Source organism: Stegastes partitus, unplaced genomic scaffold (assembly GCF_000690725.1).
Source record: "Stegastes partitus isolate 25-593 unplaced genomic scaffold, Stegastes_partitus-1.0.2 Scaffold125, whole genome shotgun sequence".
NCBI classification, from domain to species: domain Eukaryota; kingdom Metazoa; phylum Chordata; class Actinopteri; family Pomacentridae; genus Stegastes; species Stegastes partitus.
In genome coordinates, this window is record NW_007577856.1 from 741,546 (window position 1) to 761,004 (window position 19,459).

Sequence of the window (19,459 nt, forward strand, 5' to 3'; positions counted from 1 at the left end):
AACTTCCACTTGTGGTCCTCGACACAGTAACACTTTTACGACTTCATAAGTAGGTAGAATAAAACATTTAGACCAAAGACAATAATTTAAGAGATTACAATAGGTTAAATGGCATCATTAACGATAAATACATCATTTATAACTGCTCATAATGTAAGACACTGTAGGGATATTATTGTTTTGTCTTTACCATTGTATTTGTCAACAACTCTAACTCCTCCTTCATAACTCCTCCTATGAATGAGCCATAACTGGTACATAAACAGCTACCAGAAGCTGTGTAATAACATGATTATAATGATACAGAAATAAGTCATTTTTAAACCTGGAGATGAATGATTTGTACATTTATATATTAAGGATTTAACATTTTTGCAGCACACTGTACTGTAGCATGTTTGTGTGTAGGCATGTCTGGATTACAGATATGTTACATTATACAATAAGTAACAACTGTATTTACATAAAGTGCGTTATAAAGCATTTCTTGTTGTGCTAAATAAATATGTACTAGATGAGGGAGCCTAATTAAAAATGCTATGAATTTGGTAAATTGTGTAAACTTGCTGCCGATTGGTTTTATTAGGACTAAGTGAATTCAATATCAGGGGCGGTATATTATTTTATCTGCTGTGTAAAGATTGGCTTGGACACGTAGATATCTTAAGGCTGGCTCGGACTCAGGAAGATGAGAGTTTCTCGTGTGTATATTTAACTTCCCACTTTGAGACCGGGCCTCCACCTTCCGACTAAAATGCAACTTGGTTGTGCTTCTAAAATTGGATTAAGGCTTGTAAGCAGTGAGGGGATATCAGTGGCCAGCGTTTTTCAAAACTGTTGCTAAGACATCAGTATTAAGCAGATCCCCTTTCCATGCCATGCATAGCTAGCCTAGCATAGCATCACTTCATCTGTTATATTTACACAGAGACAAATCTCAGTCATAAAACTATAAATCTGTCACTCTGCCATCTAAGGTAAACTATTATCTGCGTTTGATTATTCAAACATGCAGCACTTTCTGTTCTCGTCAGGCTTGCTTCCATGTGCCATTTTTTTTTTCTTTTTTTTTTTTGATGAACGCTAAAAGATCAGCACAATGCAAAACGTCCACCATTTAAGCACAACACTGTCCACGTCCTGTTCATTTAGCAACATGTGAGTTGTGGTGAAGGTTTTATCATAGGGTGCGTCATTATACAGTAGTTCAAACAAGCAAGGCCTCAACATAATGCATTCGCCTCAAGCTATTCAAAGTAAATGGTTGTCACATCCACTTATCTGCCTGTCGAAGCTTTCATCGTGAGCCGAGTAGAGGGTGTAAACTAACACTGTTTGGTCGAAAGCAAGCAAAGAATGGACTTTGCAGATCATTCAGAAGATGTTGCTTTTCCATGCATGTAGCCAGGTTATTAGCTTTGTCTTAACGGCAGCATGGGTTTTGAATCATCCCACTGTAAACGACGGGGTCATCGTAACGCCGCTCCACTGACTCAGAGCTCATTGTCTTACCCCGCTGCTTTCACCGTCAGCTTGTAATTTTCAAAAACATCTCAGTAAAATAAAGTCAGATCCCATTCCTCTATGACACATTTGTTTGATAAACATCCCTGCTACCCCATCATCTATTTATCCAAGAAACACAGGAGGAGACGCCACGGCTCTGTTGGGTACATAAAGGACAGACCAGCAGTTGTGATGACCACACTTCTTTTTTGTTTTCGTAAGTCATCATTATGTGAGCACATTTGTTGTGCCTTTAGGCCTGAGTAAGAGCTGAGTTGCTGGAGCACGCCCGGGCTTGAAATCACGCAATAAAGCAACAATCTAATATGTCTTTTTTACACGTTACAACACCATAAAAATATCAGATTTTCTTGACCTACATGAACAAAACTCCTTTACATATTTTTTTTTAAAAAGCTGTTAAAATGCATGCATCATTTTTTGGGGGGGTGTATTTTAAGATTATTGAAACAATTATGTATTCTAAAATGCATTACACAAGATTATCTTTCATTGGATGAGACAGCCCTGTTGTGACATGTCATGGGGTGCTGATGCATCTCTACAGTGAAGGTTCATGAGATTAAGACCAGAATTGCAGGCCACTGTGACTGGCTGCAGGCAAAAGAAACCGTACCCTCAAATTCATTGTGACAAGCCTTTTCCTCTTTTCAGAGAGGAAATGCCCAAAGACATTCCTCCCCCATCTTTTCCTATCATGACTAAAGTTCTGACCTGGTTTCATTCAGGGGGAAGCCATTGTATTCGTTATATATGATCCTATGTATCGACATTTGACCGATTCGCTGGTATTGACGCTGGCGGCATAAAGAAGTGGAAAATGAGGCGTGCTGGTTAAAAGAAGGCATGTGAGGAATAACAGCAAAACCATATCCACCTTTACAGAAATATTTGTCATTACTGATGAGAAAAAAAGAGGAGTAATGTCTAAACTGCACATGAATCAAGTTATCATCCCTGCATCTGCACGGTTGCGATCCTGTAAATCATGCTGAATGTTGCACTTTGAGTGTGTTGCCCGTCACAGACCTTTAATTACACCAACGGGCACAAAGATGGACAAGTGCCTTCTCTAGCAAGTTAACTGCATCCCACTATTTCCAGAATGGCATAGGTGAGTACAAGAAAGTGCGATCTGAGAAAGCACAGAGTTGAGCTGTTAAAGGGATGGGTGATATCACTTGGCAAGACAAGAGTGTTTGCATGCATTGTGTGTGTGTGTGTGTGTGTGTGTGTGTGTGTGGTGTGTGTGTGCGTTAAGGAAGCCCTGTTCTGAGGGCCCACAGCAGCCTCCCCAAAATAGAGCTGAGAGCAGCTGCAGCCGGGTGGGTCGTATCAGAGAGACATCAAAGCGGCTGCCGCCACCCGCCCGCTCTGATCATAAGCACTAATGGTGTAATGGGGGACTGGAAGGTCAGTGATTGTTTTTGGTTGTGTGTATGAGAGTGTGTAAGAGTGTGCGTGTGTGTGAAAGAGAGAGAGAGAGAGAGAGTCAACAAGCAACACAGGCTACCAGAACTTTCTGGAACACAAACTGACAGCATAGCTAAACCTGGTATTAATGTAAGATAAATACTAGGTCAGATGTCACCTCTGCATATGTCTCCACTGACATCTGTGGCAGCGGGGAGTACAGTCAATTACGCAAAACTGGCCAGAGAGGGTCTCCTTCTGTGAGTCAGTAGTGGATCTTTAAATATCTGCGTATACATCAACGACAAAATAAAATGTTAAAATTGCTCACCATCCTTCGTGAGCAACATTACGCTCCTTCAGAAAGCACCTCTGGGTCAAACTGCACAATTTACAGGCACGCTCAGTGTTCTGCTCTTAGTGTCACAGCTCAGATATCTGTGCATCCATTTGGAAGCCTCGGATTTCAACAGTCATCACTTTTCCTGCATGAAAGAACTTCAGGCAGGATCATGGCAAAGTCACATTCCGAACCTGACCGTGACTACAGTATGTGCCCACTTCTCAACTGTCCCTCGCACCGACAACACTTTACCTGTCAGAACAGATTTTGTGAGCTGTAATCGAGTCATTTTCTGATCAACAAAATTCATTTCCTAGTTGAAAAATGTGGTCCTTTCAGTTGGCCTTGCAACACTACTTGCTAAATGTGAATGCAATAGTGAATACTCCTGTAACTGTCCTACTATACTATCTGAAATCAAAATAACAAAGTGAACAGACTGATTTTTACTGAGTGGACTTTGGAGAATGTATAAAGGTGCAGATTGCGTGCCTCCCCCTCTTTCATTCTTTCTTGAATCCAGATTTATGGCCCTACAAAATGTCTCTGTCGTGTCCAATCAGCACCTGCTCTCACTCATCACAGCCAGAAGAGACAGTCAGAAAGGTTAACCTTAAACACAGGCGCCCCCTATAGGAATAATAGGACGGTGGCCCGGAACGTGCAAATTTGACTAGTCATCTTAGGTCTCCATTAAAACTAAAAATCAAAAATATAATTTCTCTCTCTCTTGAATAAATGTATTGTTTAGAGACAGTGGTTTATACAGAATAGCAGAGGTGTACATATCTATTATCCAGACATAACATCTGGTTTGCACAGTAAGCTTTTTTATTTCAGCATTTTGTGATTTCACCAGATATTATTTTATTAACATGTTTTCTCTTCTTCGAGATATAGAGATTCATCAAACAAATTAAACTGTTAATATTTTTGTTTAAATTTGCACTGAAATAGATAAACAACGAATGGGGACAGTTTGGTTTCCACGGAATATATTTTTGTCGGACGGGTGTCCGCACTAACTGGTTCCGGGTATCAACATCCTGTTGGCTAACGTTAGCTGACACACAGTCTCCGCTACACGTTCAACTACATAGAGGTAAGAAACGTTGTTGTGTTTCGATTACACGTTATTTTGTGGGGCTGCGTGTGGGACTAAACATTCAATGTTAGTCTTAAACTGTAATCAAGCGTTGAAAAAAATGTATCGATTGTTTGGAAAGGCGTTAGCCTGCTAGCCGGCGCTAGCTAACGCTGACGGCTGCGAACTCACTTGAAATCTTAAACTGTCAAATAAAAAAGCCTCAGCCGCAGTTTACTTTTCATTCTATTTGTGCAGAGAAGTCACAGTGGTGCTTATTTAGACCTATTCTGATGATGGCTACCTTTTGGCACATTATTCTTAGCTACTTGATCTTGCTCAACGTTACACGGTGAGTGTCAAAAAAAACAAAAAATTGAAGGCCCGTGTAACGATAACCCCAATCTGTTACAAATGGAATGTGTTAAATGATAAAACTGGAGCCAATTTCTAGAAGAGCCGACTTTTTATGTCTGAACTGAGTTAAAAGTCTTTAATACGAGTGATGCTTTATTTTTCCGTTTCAGGATTGACAGAAATACCACAACAGAATGGGTAAGTGACCAATTTACCGAAAGCTAAAGCTCATGTTGTACCTTTCCACTAATTCGTGATATTGTTTGTCATTAAAAAAAAAAAACAAAAAAAAAAAACATCAGAGTAAATGTGTATTGTGGCCCACAGAGGTTTCGTTTCTTAATTTTCCTCGTCAGCAACAAACTGTCTGTTGTCTCTTGTGACAACCCTTATGAAGCTTCTGTATGTAGTTCTGAAACATGTGACTTTCACCTGTTCCTTTATGTTGCTTCACAGACGGTGAGGAGAGAACCTATGGTGGCTGTGAAGGGCCAGATGCCATGTATGTGAAACTGATCTCCTCAGATGGCCATGAATTCATAGTGAAGAGAGAACATGCCTTGACATCTGGGACTATCAAAGCCATGTTAAGCGGGCCAGGTGAGGATTCAGGAAAATTACTTCGAGAGGAAACCGTTTTAGTTTTCTTAAACAATTTAATTGGTAATCAATGAAGAATTGATGGGGTTGTATTTTTTAAGCAACATACCAGCAAATTTACTAGTTAACAGTGGGGCTAAATTATTTTTTTTTTTTAAAAAGCTAATTGCATATATTCTGACAGATGTTGTGATTTTATTTGCAATGTCATTTTTTAGTGTCAAGCTTCAGTTCAGTATTTGATAGATTGATGAGCATTTCAATGTGATATATCATCAAACACTATCAAAAGGATGACTGTCACACAAGGAATATGACAGGAGCTTGTCATCGCAGTGCCACAACCATTTAAACCCTGGAACAGATGTGCTGTACATCGTATATCCTAAGTTCCTGCCTTTGTGATTTGCTAGTTGCATTGTAGTTTTACTATGAAAAGGATTCATTGTTCAGCCATAGTTTACAGAGCATCCAGTGGTCATCTGGCATATCCACTAACAATGCAGGATGTTTTATTCATAGAGGAAATTTTGGCACCGTCCAAAAGAGCTTTGAGTCATTCTCAAAAGGAAAATCCGCAGTGCCAAAATTGTGAGAACTGAGAATAACATTAGTCATTGAATTCTTCAACCAATTATGGTAATTGGAGTTACACTTCCTTAAGTACAGTAGACATCTTTGTTTATCAGATGGTTAGAAATAACAGGAAAATACATAGATTTCTGCCAAATAAGGTAACAGAGACTTATTGCCTTTAATGTAAACAGACCGGTCACGCTTATTGTGCATAGTTATCCTCCAAAGGCTCATTCTAAGCCAGGAAAAGCTCTGCAATGTGCTTGCTTTTTGGTGGTGGTTAGCAATAAGTGTGGGATTAGTTCATGGTGATTTCTCTCCAGACTTCTGGATTGTGGCCATTCTTTATGCTGTTTGAAATAGGTATGACAGTAAGGTTTAAGGCACTCTCTCATTTTCTGCAGATTATGCCTGGGATGAAAGACTTTTATAAAATTAAATTCTTCACATGAAAGTGTTTACCTTTTTGTTTTTTGTTTTTTTTTACCTTTTACCAGCATGGTGTAAGTAGTGATTGGTATTCCTGAGGAGCTTCTGTTTGCATTGTAATTTACTTAATATAGGCAGTCATGTGTTGTTTTCCTCTTCTGAGAGTCCAATGACAGATGAGAAACACAACTTAGATTTGGATAGATACACTGATGATAGGATGGTGAGTGTTGCTCCAGCTATAAAGGTATTGAGGACAAAAAAGTTGGCTTAAATAGCTTTAGGCACCCGTGTTTTAAGGTCCAACACAGGGTGTGCTCACTGGTGTTATGTTCCGGTTAACTGTACACTACTGTGCTCCTGGCATTCGTCATGTCAGTGCATGTGTCTCGTGTTTGGAGATTATAGAGATTGACTCGGCCATGTTTGATATCATAATTAAGGTGGTGTTGTTAATTCTGCCTGTCCAGTTGGTGGCACTATGGTCCCTCCATTGTGTGGCTTTGTTCCCTCCGATTATTTATAGACAGAGCTTTTTGCTAAATGTTCACTGACAATCTACCTCAGTATGATCTCTTTTGTATGTAAACGGATGGCATCTTGCAAAATAATTCTGTTTAATGACTACATCCAAATAGGGATATGGTATGTTTATCAAAATGTGTGGAAAATTGTATGCGATCCGTTTAGTATTTCAACAGCTGACACCCACTATAACCTTCCGTCTGCAGGACAGTTTGCTGAGAACGAAACCAACGAAGTGAACTTCAGGGAGATCCCATCCCATGTCCTGTCCAAGGTCTGCATGTATTTCACCTACAAGGTCCGTTACACCAACAGCTCCACAGAAATACCTGAATTCCCCATCGCTCCGGAGATCGCACTGGAACTGCTCATGGCTGCAAACTTTTTGGATTGCTAAAGTGATGAAGATAATGTAAAAGCTTAAAACATTTTTAGATTTTTTTTGGTTTGTTTTGTTTTGTTCTGAATATTTAACTTGTTTGACATTTTCTTCATATGGAACATGAGGTTTCTTTTCTGCTCCTGGCTTTCTGTCATTATTTCATTGATATTAAAAGATTACATTTTAATATAATAAATGGATATGGCAGGCCAATAATGTGATAAATGTGCCCCCCTTCCTCTGAAATCTTACCTCACCTCTGCATCTAAATAAAGACCTATTTGGTGAGCATGTTGTTTCCAGTTTGCTGTGTTGTACCACGTAATTTGACTTAAATGCCACCTTCACAATAAACCTGCCTCATACTTTTGTGTTTTTTTTGTCTGTCTTTAGGGAAACCTTACACAATATTTTAAAGGCTTTACTCAAATACATTATTCTTTACTTTTCCCATTAGTATGTAGTACACAACAGAGGGGGAATATTCTAATAAGTTAATTTTACCATGTGTTCCTTTTTTTTATAATAGGGAAACTGCAATCTTTGGCATTTTCATTATAAACACAATTGAAACTGCATTACAAGAATATTTTACTCCCTAAATGGTAATCATTTACACTTAGAAAGTCAAACTAGTGCTAAAAATCGACAGTCAACAGACAATATTGTCTGTGGAGTTGGATATGGATTTTGGGGAAGTGATAATACTCTAATCTAATATAGGGTCACACAGTACATATGCATGAACGGACTTGTTTTGTATTTGAACTTGTCCTGTAAGCCACTGACAAGTCAACCAGTAAACGATAGCTGTGATTTTCTAAAGTGAAGTGGCTGTCAATAATACGGCTGTACTGTGATCTAGCTTAAGTTGCTCCTTGTGTGAACCATGTCAGGTGAGAGCTTATATCACATCTCATTTAACACCGGCTGCGAAGAGAAGGCACAAATTTTTTCCCTCACCAGGAAACCTTAGCAGACGTGATCAAATTACAATCCAGATGAATAAAAATGTTCTGAACTCGACTGACGCAGACAAATGAATGTGCTTTCTGCGCTTCGGGCACTTTTGGCATTGATGGCCAAAGGGGAAATGAAAATACTTCAAGTTTCCTTTTTCACGTTTATTGGAGATTGCAGCTAAAAGTTTGTGCAGATTTAATAAAAGGGAGCTGCTGACGGGGTAACAAAGACACCGATGTTATCCTAAAAGGTGTAATTAAAATGTTATTTAATTATTAAATAAAACTGCTAGCACTTTAAAAGACAAAATGAGGCATGAAAGGTATTTGATATGACTGGATCAGGTATGTCAGGCAGGTCAGAACTCCTTCAGCAGAGGTCACTGACCCTCCCTAATGTCCTTTGTGGCCTCGGTGTATTTTAACACCGCATGCATTTTTTCCCCCCAGTTTTATAAAATCCTGCTTCAACGCCAATACAGAGTCCGTTCACGACTTGAAATGACATAAGGGTGAGCGGGGTCGTGGATCTACACGTTCGCGTGGATTGTTTTCGTCTGTCAAAACAACTCCTCCGGTCACGTGACTGCCTGACGTACCGTCCTCCACTCTGCGCTGATGCAGGGGGGTTTCCATCATGGCGTCGATGCAGGTAAGAATACAATTGACAGCGATCGCATATTTATAATTTACCGCACCTCCACTCTGCTTTTTCTCGGTATTTTTACTAACCACTTCATTTACCTACGCGTATTTGTCCAAGGCAGCGGTGACGTTAGAGTAAAAGCGGTGAGATTTTAGCCTAAACTGTTCCGGTTTAGCGCTCGGTCGTTGCTAGCAATACAACTAGCACATCATCATCATCATCAACAGCAAGTCAGGGCTAGCATAGAAACTAGCTTCCTGGAACTACATGTTGATGGCTGTGTGTATTTTTTTTATTTAGCAGAAACACACGGGTGATAAAACAACGAATGTGGTGTTGCGGTGATGAAATTCAGTCTAATACTTTAACGGAGTGTCGGTTGCCAGTTGGCCGACGTTGAGCTCGGCGTGCTAACGAGACGGTGCGCAGATTGACCAGTTGCAGTTTGCTCCTGAGCCGAACAGGTGCATCGCTTTCATAAAATAGCTGAGTCGAAATTCAGTTGTCCTTATATAAAACAACTATAAAGCCAACTTCTTTTTTTTAATTAATATTGATAAACAGGGGTTATCGCTCGATTTTAACCCGTATCAGTCTCAAATTGTTTAATTTGGGTGGAGTTTGGACGTTTACTAATGTTATAGTACGGTAACGGCTCTCGTTAGCTAAATGCTAACATCAATGATAAGTCCCATTGGTTTGATTATGGATCTTACGTATTGAAAGAACAAGAGGGAAATATTACTCAAACGCTGTTTTGTTTTTATTTTATTACTATTTATTTCATTATGTTGTGCTAGAGTAAAACAAATCTGACAATGGTACAAACCCAACGTATTGTCTTCAACAGAAAAGGCTACAAAAGGAATTATTAGCCCTGCAAAATGATCCACCCCCAGGAATGACGCTCAACGAAAAAAGTGTACAGAACACCATTACGCAGTAAGTGTTTATAATTTTATACATTTGATTCACTTGTGTCAGTGTAACAGTATTTTCTAACACATTAATCATTGAGTCTTACACCTGAAGTGGTCACTGAAGAAGGTTAGAATAAACACAAATTTCATGTGGCTTTGTGAAGTGTCACCATTCATTAGTTTGAGAGGGCAGTGTGGCGAGCATGCCCGGTACCTCGCATGCAGGAAGGGTTGCTGTTGCAATAGTTGTGGTTGGAGGTAACACACAAAGCCTCAGCAGTGAGTGGTGAGCAGAAATTGGGGTCATTCCAGTGACTGGCAGCTCAGGCCCCTCCGTAGAGTGTCTCTAATGCACAGTGTCACTATTCATCCTTATAAAATATTTAAAGGTTGGCATGCCGGAGTTGGGCTAGGGTAGCAAGGAACAGAGCCTGCTTAGCTGACCTTTCTGTTTGGGTATCTTGGTGTTACCTTAAAACACCATGAATACTGTTGTTGTGTGTGTCAAATTGTGCCCGATAAGCACTGCGGATCATCCTGTAAATGGATTTGAGACAAATTTCTGGCTGTCATTCAAATGTCTTTGAGCTTTAACACTTACTTTCAAAGTTACTACCTCGTTGTAGTGTTTAGAATGCCTCCCAGCATCATTGCTAGACTGTTATGCTGTCCTAGAGACACAACACAAGTTAATGTTTGTTGTTATTTTTAGAAAATCTTAACAACAATGTAACAATGTAAGACGTTGTTATGCTGGCATCCTCCCATTAGGTAACAATCACGTGATCAGGCAGAATGAATGTTGTGCATGACTGACAAGTCCCTCAACCAGTTCAGCTGGTTTCTGTGATCACTGCGCATCCCAGGTTTGAGGTGGTATGTATGGGTGTGCCTTTTTGTGTTTAAGTCTGATGCTGAAAGGTCTGTTGAGCCTGTGTTGGCTTTCTGTTAAAGTGATTGACAGTGGTGGGGATTTGTCCTGATTGTCATGTGAGTCCTGACTGGAGTAAGACACAAATACTCCATCCCTGCTTGTCATTGAAGCTAACCTTATCCAAGCAAGGGGGGGAAACCTCACTGGTGACACCACTGTGCATGTGATAAGGTGACAATGTGTTTTCAGTTATCTGGCTTTTTTTATATATGGCACACTGTCTCTCTGTGCTGCTCAGTTGATTGCAATGTCTTTTAGTTGACTGTGTGATTGTGCAGATGGCTTAGCGTGATGGCATAATGAGTCAGGCGCGGCAAACAAGGAAACTGCTGCTTTAAAGCACCGCTGGGTCTCACATGTGTACTCACTTTGTCCTTTCTCCCCCACTTTCAGTAAATGGCTTAATGTTATTTTTGTTGTCTGGATCATATAATCACCAAGCTACGGGGAATTTGAGCACGTTGTGCATAATGTCCTTGGAGTCCTTGGCTGTGTTCAGCGTGGGTTGTGTCAGGCATCATGTACAGTGATAATGAGTCCCTCAAAACTTTGCTTCCTGAAGGAAAATGGAGCTCCTTTCTGACACTCAGTCAGACTTTCTACGGGTGAAGTTTTTAAGGACGACTGACCTCGTATGTAGGTCTAAATGATCATGTGCCCAGGACTAGTTTTTAAAGAGACACAAGGCTATAAACCCCGGATAACAGCCACAAGTCTCTTTGGTGTCCTATCTGCACTGCTTGTATTGAAGAAATTAGGTCAGAGATTGTGATGCTGCCATCAGTGTCCCTTTTTCTTCTCCTCTGAGGTTTCTACTGTGAGCAGGCAATCCCCATAAATATTCTCCACAATACTTACACATTTGGTTTGTTTGCCAGTGAAGCTACATTTATCCTAAAGGCATATAGAGAATGTGGTGCTGGTACACTGTCCTTCATCCCAAAGACCCAAGCCCCTGTATTTGCAATCATCTGAGCAGGATTGAATTGCTACCAGCTCAGTCAGCAGTGTTCTGTAGCCAGGCTACAGAAGCGAAAATAGATTTTGTCCACTAGATCAATAGAGTATCACATTATTACTAAACCACTGTCATAACCCAGCTGAATATTGAATGTCGCTGGAATGAGTCAGGCTAAAAGCTTTTGATTACACACTTACTGCAGAATTGGCAGCTCACGTTGTGTATGATTCTTTCTAAATGATAATGAGATGTGATTCTGTACTTGTCGCTTGCTGATCAACTCCAAAATGGTAAAGTAGAACATAGTGCTCATTATAAAACCTCGGTTTAAAAAATTAGAGCATGGCCACAATTTCAAATGTTCCTCTATCTACTCCTGTAGAGAGAACACATAATAAACTCGTCCATCCTTGAAACATAAACTCAGCATTCATAGCATAGTCAAAACCATTTCCTTCCAAAACACAGAAGAGATCTGTGTCTAAAAGGAAATGCTAAACCTGATATCATGACTTGACGAAATTTAGAAGGAATTTAATACCTGTAATGTAATCCGGTCCATTTTTGTAGAGAACATTTTGCAACCCTTTTAGCAGGAATGTTGTCACAACGTGTAAATAAATGGAATCTAATTTGATTCACCCATTTTTCAGTCAGCCTTCACACACAGCTGCATCCTTGGGTGATTTACAGACCTTGCAGGTTAACAGTAAACCAGTTACGTGAGAAATATAATTTAACTAAAACCCCTTTGAACAGTCAAGATTCTAATTTTACTCCTGGTCAAACAAGCGGCCTAGAAACACTAACATCTGTGTTTTAGGAATCAAAATGGGACCGCTCTTTGTATCTTACATTTTTCAATGTACTCTATAGTCAAAGGTAGACATTTGTTTTAGATGTTTGGACCCACCTGTGTTTTTAATGTTATATTCATTTTGTTCGAGTGGGATTTTTTTAAAACATATTTTAATATTGTGCGTTTCTTTCAGGTGGATTGTAGATATGGAGGGAGCAACTGGTACACTGTATGAAGGAGAGAAATTTCAGCTGCTTTTCAAATTTAGTAGTCGATATCCTTTTGATTCACCTCAGGTAAGCTGATTTGCCATCATTGTATGTGCATGTGTTCATATTGGAGTGAATGTGATGTATTGTGAAGCACTGTGTCTTGTTGTTCAGGTGGAAAAGAGCTATTTAAGTTTAGTTAGTATACCATCTTGTCTTAAGAACCTGGAATTTTCTGTCTGCAAGTGCCTTTGTTGAATACTGAAGATGCTATTAGCAGAGTTACAAACTGACCCCTAGCATGGTTTGATGTCGTTTCTATTGCACTTAATGTCCGCCAATCACACCAGAGAATGACATTTGTGAGAGCGGTTACTGACACAAAGTCATACACTGTTGCTTTGGAGGTACGGTGTGGAAGTACAGAGGTGCCCCTTTCCAAACAAAATCAAAAACCAAAAGACCTGTGCAAACAATCCTCTATATCCACTGTCTGGATGCCTGTAATAATCACATGAAACACTGTGGCTCTGTAGTTGTTAGTGGAATGAATCTTGGCTTGGAAACACTGGAGCCTGGAATCACTGACAGAGACACCAGTGCAGAGGTCCTACTGAAGCCATGTTTGATGGGATTAGTTTAACTCAACAGTCTTTTTTGACTCATCAGGAGCCTGGCCACCTAAAAATAGGCACTGAGTCACTGTAGAGAAAATTAGATAAACTGAGCTACTTAGCCACAACCCCGCTCTAATGGGAAGGACTGACTGTCAGAGTTGTCCACGATTTGACTCCTCTTGGGGCCTCTAGAGAAACTCCGCTATCAACTGCTGCAGTGCATTATTGGCTGTGTGAGTAACGCTGCATTGCACAAACATGTAGTTCTGAAAGCAAGTGTACTGCACTTACAAACACTCCTCCTGTCGCAAATGCTATTAGGGCCTATAAAAAACCATTGTGACCATTGGCCTATTCAAACTTAGTTGATAACTTTTGCATTAACAGTTTGTAGCTTCAGTTTCTGTTTAACCCTGTTACAGTGGTCACCTTGTACTTATTTCTGCTACATGCTTACACAAGAAACTGCAGATTTTCTACCAAAACATAGTACTATCGTTGGTTATTTTGTTTGGAACCCTGTGCCTAAGTTGCCAATCTTCAGAGCCTTGGCTGGCACCTTGCAACACACCATGGGCTACACATTGTCACCATTGTAATGTGACAGTTTTTTGTCTAGTTTATTCACTAATTGATATTCCTGGCTGCATAGTTTACTTAAATAGCAAACACGGTTGTGAAGGTTTTTGAGAAGTTTTAGCCAGAAAAACTTTACAAATTAATTCTATTCAACTCAAATTGTTTCATTCATTCAGGCAAAATGGCAGCTCAGCAACCAAAATGTATTGTTTTCATAATTAATTAACCTGATGATTGCTTTCTTTCTTAAACATTTAGTTATTTGGTCAATGATATGTTAGAAAAAGTGAAATTTCTTGAAGCGCAAGGTAACGTCCTTAGCTATCTAACCTGCAGCTGAAAAATAAACTGTCCTTTGGTGATTTGTTTTGCACAGAGCACATTATAAGCAAAGGATTAGATGCAATATAAACATAAAGCAGAAACCCAACATGTAGATTACCTGTAGTGCCTGTTTTCTGTGAGGTCATGCCAGGTTCACAGAGCTTTGTGTATGTCAGATGCTAGTTTTTGCAAGCGACGAGCTTTTGTTTATCTTGGTGTTTTGGGCGCAGTGCTAGCTTTACTTTGTGTTCATATCGGTAACACTCACCCCGTCACCCCCTCCAGCCCCGTGATGTGGAGCCTGCACTCTCCTGTGAGGCCCTGTCTGGTGCCAGACTGCCTCAACCCATTGTTACCCTTCATTAGCCTCTCTACCCCACTCCCCCTTCTCTCTATACTTCAGCACCTCAGTCTTGAGTTTCTGTCTTCTCACACTTGCTGTATCTTCCCGTTCGGTTCTCACTGTTACACAATTTCAATGGCTGTTATTCACTAGTTCTTTTTATAGAACTTGTCTCTTTTTTTTCCCTCCCTATTAAACATATGTCCTCTCTTAGTCTCCTGTCCCTACACTCCCTTCTCCTCTCTCACCCCATCCCGGCCCCTCTGTCCTAATCCTAGAGCCTCATGTCGCTGTAGAGGGCTAAGCCTGAGCTTATGCAGCAAGTCTCATTATTTTCTGTCATTAATGAAAAAATCTCAACTTCTTCCAGACAAGTACTTTCCCAACTTGTATCTTTGAACTCCGTTTAAAATGTAAAAGGATTTAGTCTGCTTTTTTTTTTTTTTTTTTTTTAAAGCATTAATCACTCACCACCTTTACAGGGTTTCTATACTTGTATGTTCACTGAATGATCTCAATAACCACTGACTGATTTTTCTTTGTAGGTAATGTTCACAGGAGAGAATATACCTGTCCACCCACATGTGTATAGCAATGGTCACATCTGTCTATCTATTCTAACGGAAGATTGGTCGCCAGCGCTCTCAGTGCAATCAGTTTGTCTTAGCATTATCAGCATGTTGTCCAGCTGCAAAGAAAAGGTAACTCTGCACTGTGCCAAGAATAAATAACAGTAGCTGATGTAAATGATTCCCTTTTTTAAATGTTAAATCTAAATGCTTTTTTGCTTTTTCTGCAGAGACGACCGCCTGATAACTCCTTTTATGTAAGAACATGTAACAAAAATCCAAAGAAAACAAAATGGTGGTATCATGGTGAGTATTTTCAATCTTAAGCTGTTTTCTTTCCTTTTTTTTTTTGGTTAGGGTATATAATTAATGCTTTTAATTGTAATTATGATGTAATTTAAATATATTTCGTTTGCCTTCACAGATGATACATGCTAATGTACAAACTTTGTAATAACCGTAGAAGAAAGAAGTCCTACTGACCTACGTAAAGCACTTTTTAATCATTCAGTCTTTGAACTCTGACCTTTGACTGGAACAATGGACACCATGCGCTGGAGGCTCTCGACTGCATTTCCCCCCTGCGGTGCAGTTGGCTGCATGTTTTAGTCGGTTGTAAAATAGAAAACGAATTAAAAGGAGCGTTTAGATGCACCCAAGACGGACCGATTTTTGGCAAAAAAGATCGTACTGCAGCGAGCACGAAAGGTGGATTTGTAGTGAGATAATTATAATTCCTGTTTTCAGATTATTATTGTTACTTTTTCGTTTGTGTGTGGGTGCATTTTAAGGTCCTTGTGTTGTGCAATAATAACTGATGGATGCATGCTTGGGCCTACAAAGAGAAATCCAAATCTAATCGTCTTCTGGAAGGGATCTGACCATCAACACCCCAAGAAAATGCTTCATCTGTTTGTTTATTGTTATTATTATTATTATTATTATTATTATATGCACTGTGAAAGTATCTAGTTTAAAAAGGCACTATTAGTACGTTATTCCAGACTTGCAGATGTACTGTAAGTAGTCCTCCACTTGTCAGGTTTAAAGGTTTTAGTTTTTAACCACTGTATCAAGAGTACACGCAGTTTTCTTCATCTTCCGAGGCGAAACCCGGGTTGCAGTTCTTCCTGCCGTTGGACAGAATGTCAGTACAGATGGGAATAAAAACAGATATGACGATAGAACTTGTAGTCATCCGATGACCTCAGTGTACATCTCCTCGTAACGCTGGGCCGAACTCGTGTAGTGTTCACTAGTCCAGCCTTTAGGATGTGCAGCGGCCTCTCTTCCATTTAAAGAATGTCTGCAAGAGAACGTTGTCGCATGATCCATTTTTATTTGTATGATACCGTTTTGTTTTTTAATTTCATGCTTTAATCTTCTAAAATGTTTGATTTTAAATGTCTTTTTTTGTACTTTTTTTTTTCTTTTTGACTAGCTGATGCTTTGAAAAGGGGGGTTGTTTTGATGGGTCAGTACGTTTTTTTTGATTTTCTTTTTTTTTTTTGTATTTGTTATTTAATTTAAATCTTTGTTTGATCTCCAGAACGGCAATGAATGACAAGGCTTTTGTGATTCCCCCTGGTCAGAGTTTTGGCTCAGGTACTTTTTTCAATAAAGAGATCACCTCTAAAAAGATACCTATCAGATATTTTGAATTTAACTATATTTTCACCAAAAGAGACTGTTATGTTGTAAACGTATAACACGTCTGAAACTATTGTATATATAAGTCTTTAAATTGTTGGATGATGTGAAAGAACTTAGCAGAGGATGCATTTACTTTATAGCAGAATGATAATAGGAGTGCTTTATTTCATTGGAAGTTAGTCTGCATCTTTTGCTAGTTAGGATGTGTACAGTCAGCTACAAACATGTAAGTTGGTAAGAAAAAAAAAAAAGAAGTAGTTTTACAGTGGGGGTGCATGCAATTTTAAACCCTACTTTTTCTTATTGGCATCAAACATTGTGGCAACTTTTAGTCTTTCCATACCTTAGGTAATGTTTTATGGGATGGATCTTACAAAGCTCACCTCCAGAGGCTGTGGTCATTTTAGACTGTAATCACTCCATCCCTAAAGAAATGTTTATCGCCATCCAGTCAGAGATACTTGAATTTTCCATCTTGGGTTGTTTGTATTTACTTTTTTTTTTTTTTCCCAGGGTCTAGCTGAGTTTCTTGAATGAACTTGAGTGAATGTGATGATACTCTATACTGTAGAGGAGATTACCACAGCACACCGCTATCTCAAAACAACAACAACAACAAAAAAATACTATATTGATAACTTAAAGACATCTATTTAACCAATGATTTTATTTTTTTTTAGCTTCTTTGCAATGGGTCTAGTTAGCTGTCGCTGTGCTCGGAGGAAAAGACAGTAGGACTGAAATGCTTGTGTAAATGCAGTCACAACAGCATCCGTGCAGAGACAAAAGGCCTTCATCCAATGGGCAGTAGATCAGAGGAGATTTGAAAAAACTTGAGTGACTATGTTACAAGGGTTTGGATGTGATGTTTTTCTTTTTCTTTTTTTTCTTAGGTTGCTTTTTTTTTTTTTTTTTTTCCTTTTCAATGTGGTTTGAACTCTTAGCTTGCAGGTTGTTGTGAGTGATCAACACTAATGAGGGTGTGTTATTTATATTTGAAATTTTGTTCTGGGATGTGCAAGCTCCATGTAATAGGTGCCTGTTCATTTTCATAATCAATAATAAAAGCAAAGATTCACTTTTATTCAACCTTGGTTTGCATAGTATGTGAATATGCGTTTTTCTGTGTCTGTTCTGGATCCTGTAAAAGCCTTTTTATGTATTGTTTTCTTTCAAAAGGGATACACAATACTGACAAACTCAGAAAGAAAGTGCATGCCTGAATGTGACTCATTGGGTCAGTGGGTTTTATCAGATATTTCAAACGTAAGGAATTCAGTCTGTCTACAAATGGTGAAGGACACGGCTTGTGCGCTTGTTTGTGGGATTGTCCTGTGTTTGCCAGAAGTATCCACAAATATGCATGTGGATAAAAACTGTGAAACATGAAACTGAGATAATCTTGCAGAAATAGTGGACAAGCTTACATGTGATGCTCATTTAGTCGGATGTAATGAGCAGTATGTGACATCAACCAGGTGAAATTACATCTTTTGTCGAATTTTAAGAAATGATTATTAAAATTTGACACAGATGCTCTAGAGTTAAACTTTATTCAGCTCACTGTAGGTCCTGTGTTTATTTGAAAAAGGAAATTGTGCTATATATGTTTGAGAAAAAATATCTGAACCTAACTTGGTTCTATAGGTTTTGTAGATGCTAAAATTATTTATTCAAGCAAATACAAGTCCAGTTTGTGCCCTTTATAATGCCAGATGTTTTACTGTGTTCTCATTTAATGATTAGTCCCTGGGTTTTATTATGCACAGTAGTACAAAGTTTTCTTTGTAAAGGAAAGCATTCTGTTCATGTCTTTCTGTGAAGGAGCCAACCAGGACTGCAAAAGTGGTGTAGTGGCACCCTCTATTGGCTGTAACACAACAGTACCTGTCAGATATCTGCAGGCTCTGTAGGTTCTGCATTACATGTGTATTTTAACCTGTAGGTCCTTATTCCCTATTATAGATAAAAGGTGTACACTGGACTTTATTTGCATCTGTGGGATCCCAGAATCATCGCTACCTGTCTTCTTTGCAAGAACACAACAGTCCCCACTGTGATTTCTGCACAAGGAACTTGGTGTTTCTGAATCCAGACCTTGTGGTCTTGTGGTTAGTGAGACACATCTGCTGCTCTTCCTTTGAATTCTCCTGTTGAAGGGCTCCTGAGCCAAAGCTGTAAACCCTCACAAGCAGCAGAAAGTACTCTTTTATGGGAGCTTATGTTCTCCCGACAAGAAAAAAAAAAAAGAAGCAAAATGACAGCCCACCTCTAAGTTGTAGAATTAACTGTATAATTAAACTCACTTGATGGAAAGGCTTCCCTGAGAACAAAATATGGACAGTAAAATTATATTTTCCAAGTTTTATACACTGATCTTCATATTAACTTTTAGCGATAATTATGCATAAAGTAAAAATAAGGTTGGAAAACCAAATTAACACCCAATGTAAGTCCCCTGTGCAGAAAACAAGTCTGAAAAGGTTAATTTTGCTGTTGAATCAAAAGTTACACTGTAAGCTCTGAGGAAGCAAACCAGGACCAAACCATTCCTGTCGCGGCGGGGGTGGCTGATTCATTCAGGATTCACCACAAACTCCGACGATCCACAGATAACGATTTGCAACATTTCGCACTGAAAAAAATGGACACAACACAAACTTTACACATGAAATATCACAATGGTTAGTCATTTGCTTCTAATGGG

General features: G+C 39.2%; 2 protein-coding genes and 1 long non-coding RNA gene across 3 annotated transcripts; 2 read left to right on the plus strand and 1 right to left on the minus strand.

Moving 5' to 3' along the window:
• Window positions 1-4,299: 4,299 nt before the first annotated feature.
• eloc (elongin C) lies at window positions 4,300-7,527 on the plus strand. The gene is made up of 4 exons (XM_008278520.1): window positions 4,300-4,385; window positions 4,895-4,922; window positions 5,181-5,324; window positions 7,061-7,527. Exons 2-4 carry the CDS (start codon window positions 4,919-4,921, stop codon window positions 7,249-7,251), a joined length of 339 nt encoding a protein of 112 aa, XP_008276742.1. The 5' UTR covers window positions 4,300-4,385; window positions 4,895-4,918; the 3' UTR covers window positions 7,252-7,527.
• LOC103354921 (uncharacterized) lies at window positions 7,301-19,415 on the minus strand. The gene is made up of 3 exons (XR_520066.1): window positions 19,405-19,415; window positions 19,055-19,057; window positions 7,301-7,578 (listed from the first exon to the last, which is right to left on the minus strand). It is a non-coding gene; the product is annotated as an uncharacterized LOC103354921 (long non-coding RNA).
• On the plus strand, window positions 8,811-17,841 carry LOC103354920 (probable ubiquitin-conjugating enzyme E2 W-B). Its single transcript, XM_008278519.1, has 6 exons — window positions 8,811-8,850; window positions 9,695-9,786; window positions 12,652-12,754; window positions 15,076-15,231; window positions 15,330-15,405; window positions 15,524-17,841. The coding sequence occupies exons 1-6, from the start codon at window positions 8,836-8,838 to the stop codon at window positions 15,535-15,537; spliced, it is 456 nt and encodes a 151-aa protein (XP_008276741.1). The 5' UTR covers window positions 8,811-8,835; the 3' UTR covers window positions 15,538-17,841.
• Window positions 19,416-19,459: the final 44 nt, after the last annotated feature.

Bases quoted from the DNA above. Each gene is read 5' to 3' on its own strand.
- eloc (XM_008278520.1), top strand. The intron at 5,325-7,060 runs GTGAGGATTCAG...TTCCGTCTGCAG, and splicing joins AGCCATGTTAAGCGGGCCAG to GACAGTTTGCTGAGAACGAA.
- LOC103354920 (XM_008278519.1), top strand. The intron at 12,755-15,075 runs GTAAGCTGATTT...TTTTCTTTGTAG, and splicing joins ATCCTTTTGATTCACCTCAG to GTAATGTTCACAGGAGAGAA. The intron at 15,232-15,329 runs GTAACTCTGCAC...CTTTTTCTGCAG, and splicing joins TGTCCAGCTGCAAAGAAAAG to AGACGACCGCCTGATAACTC.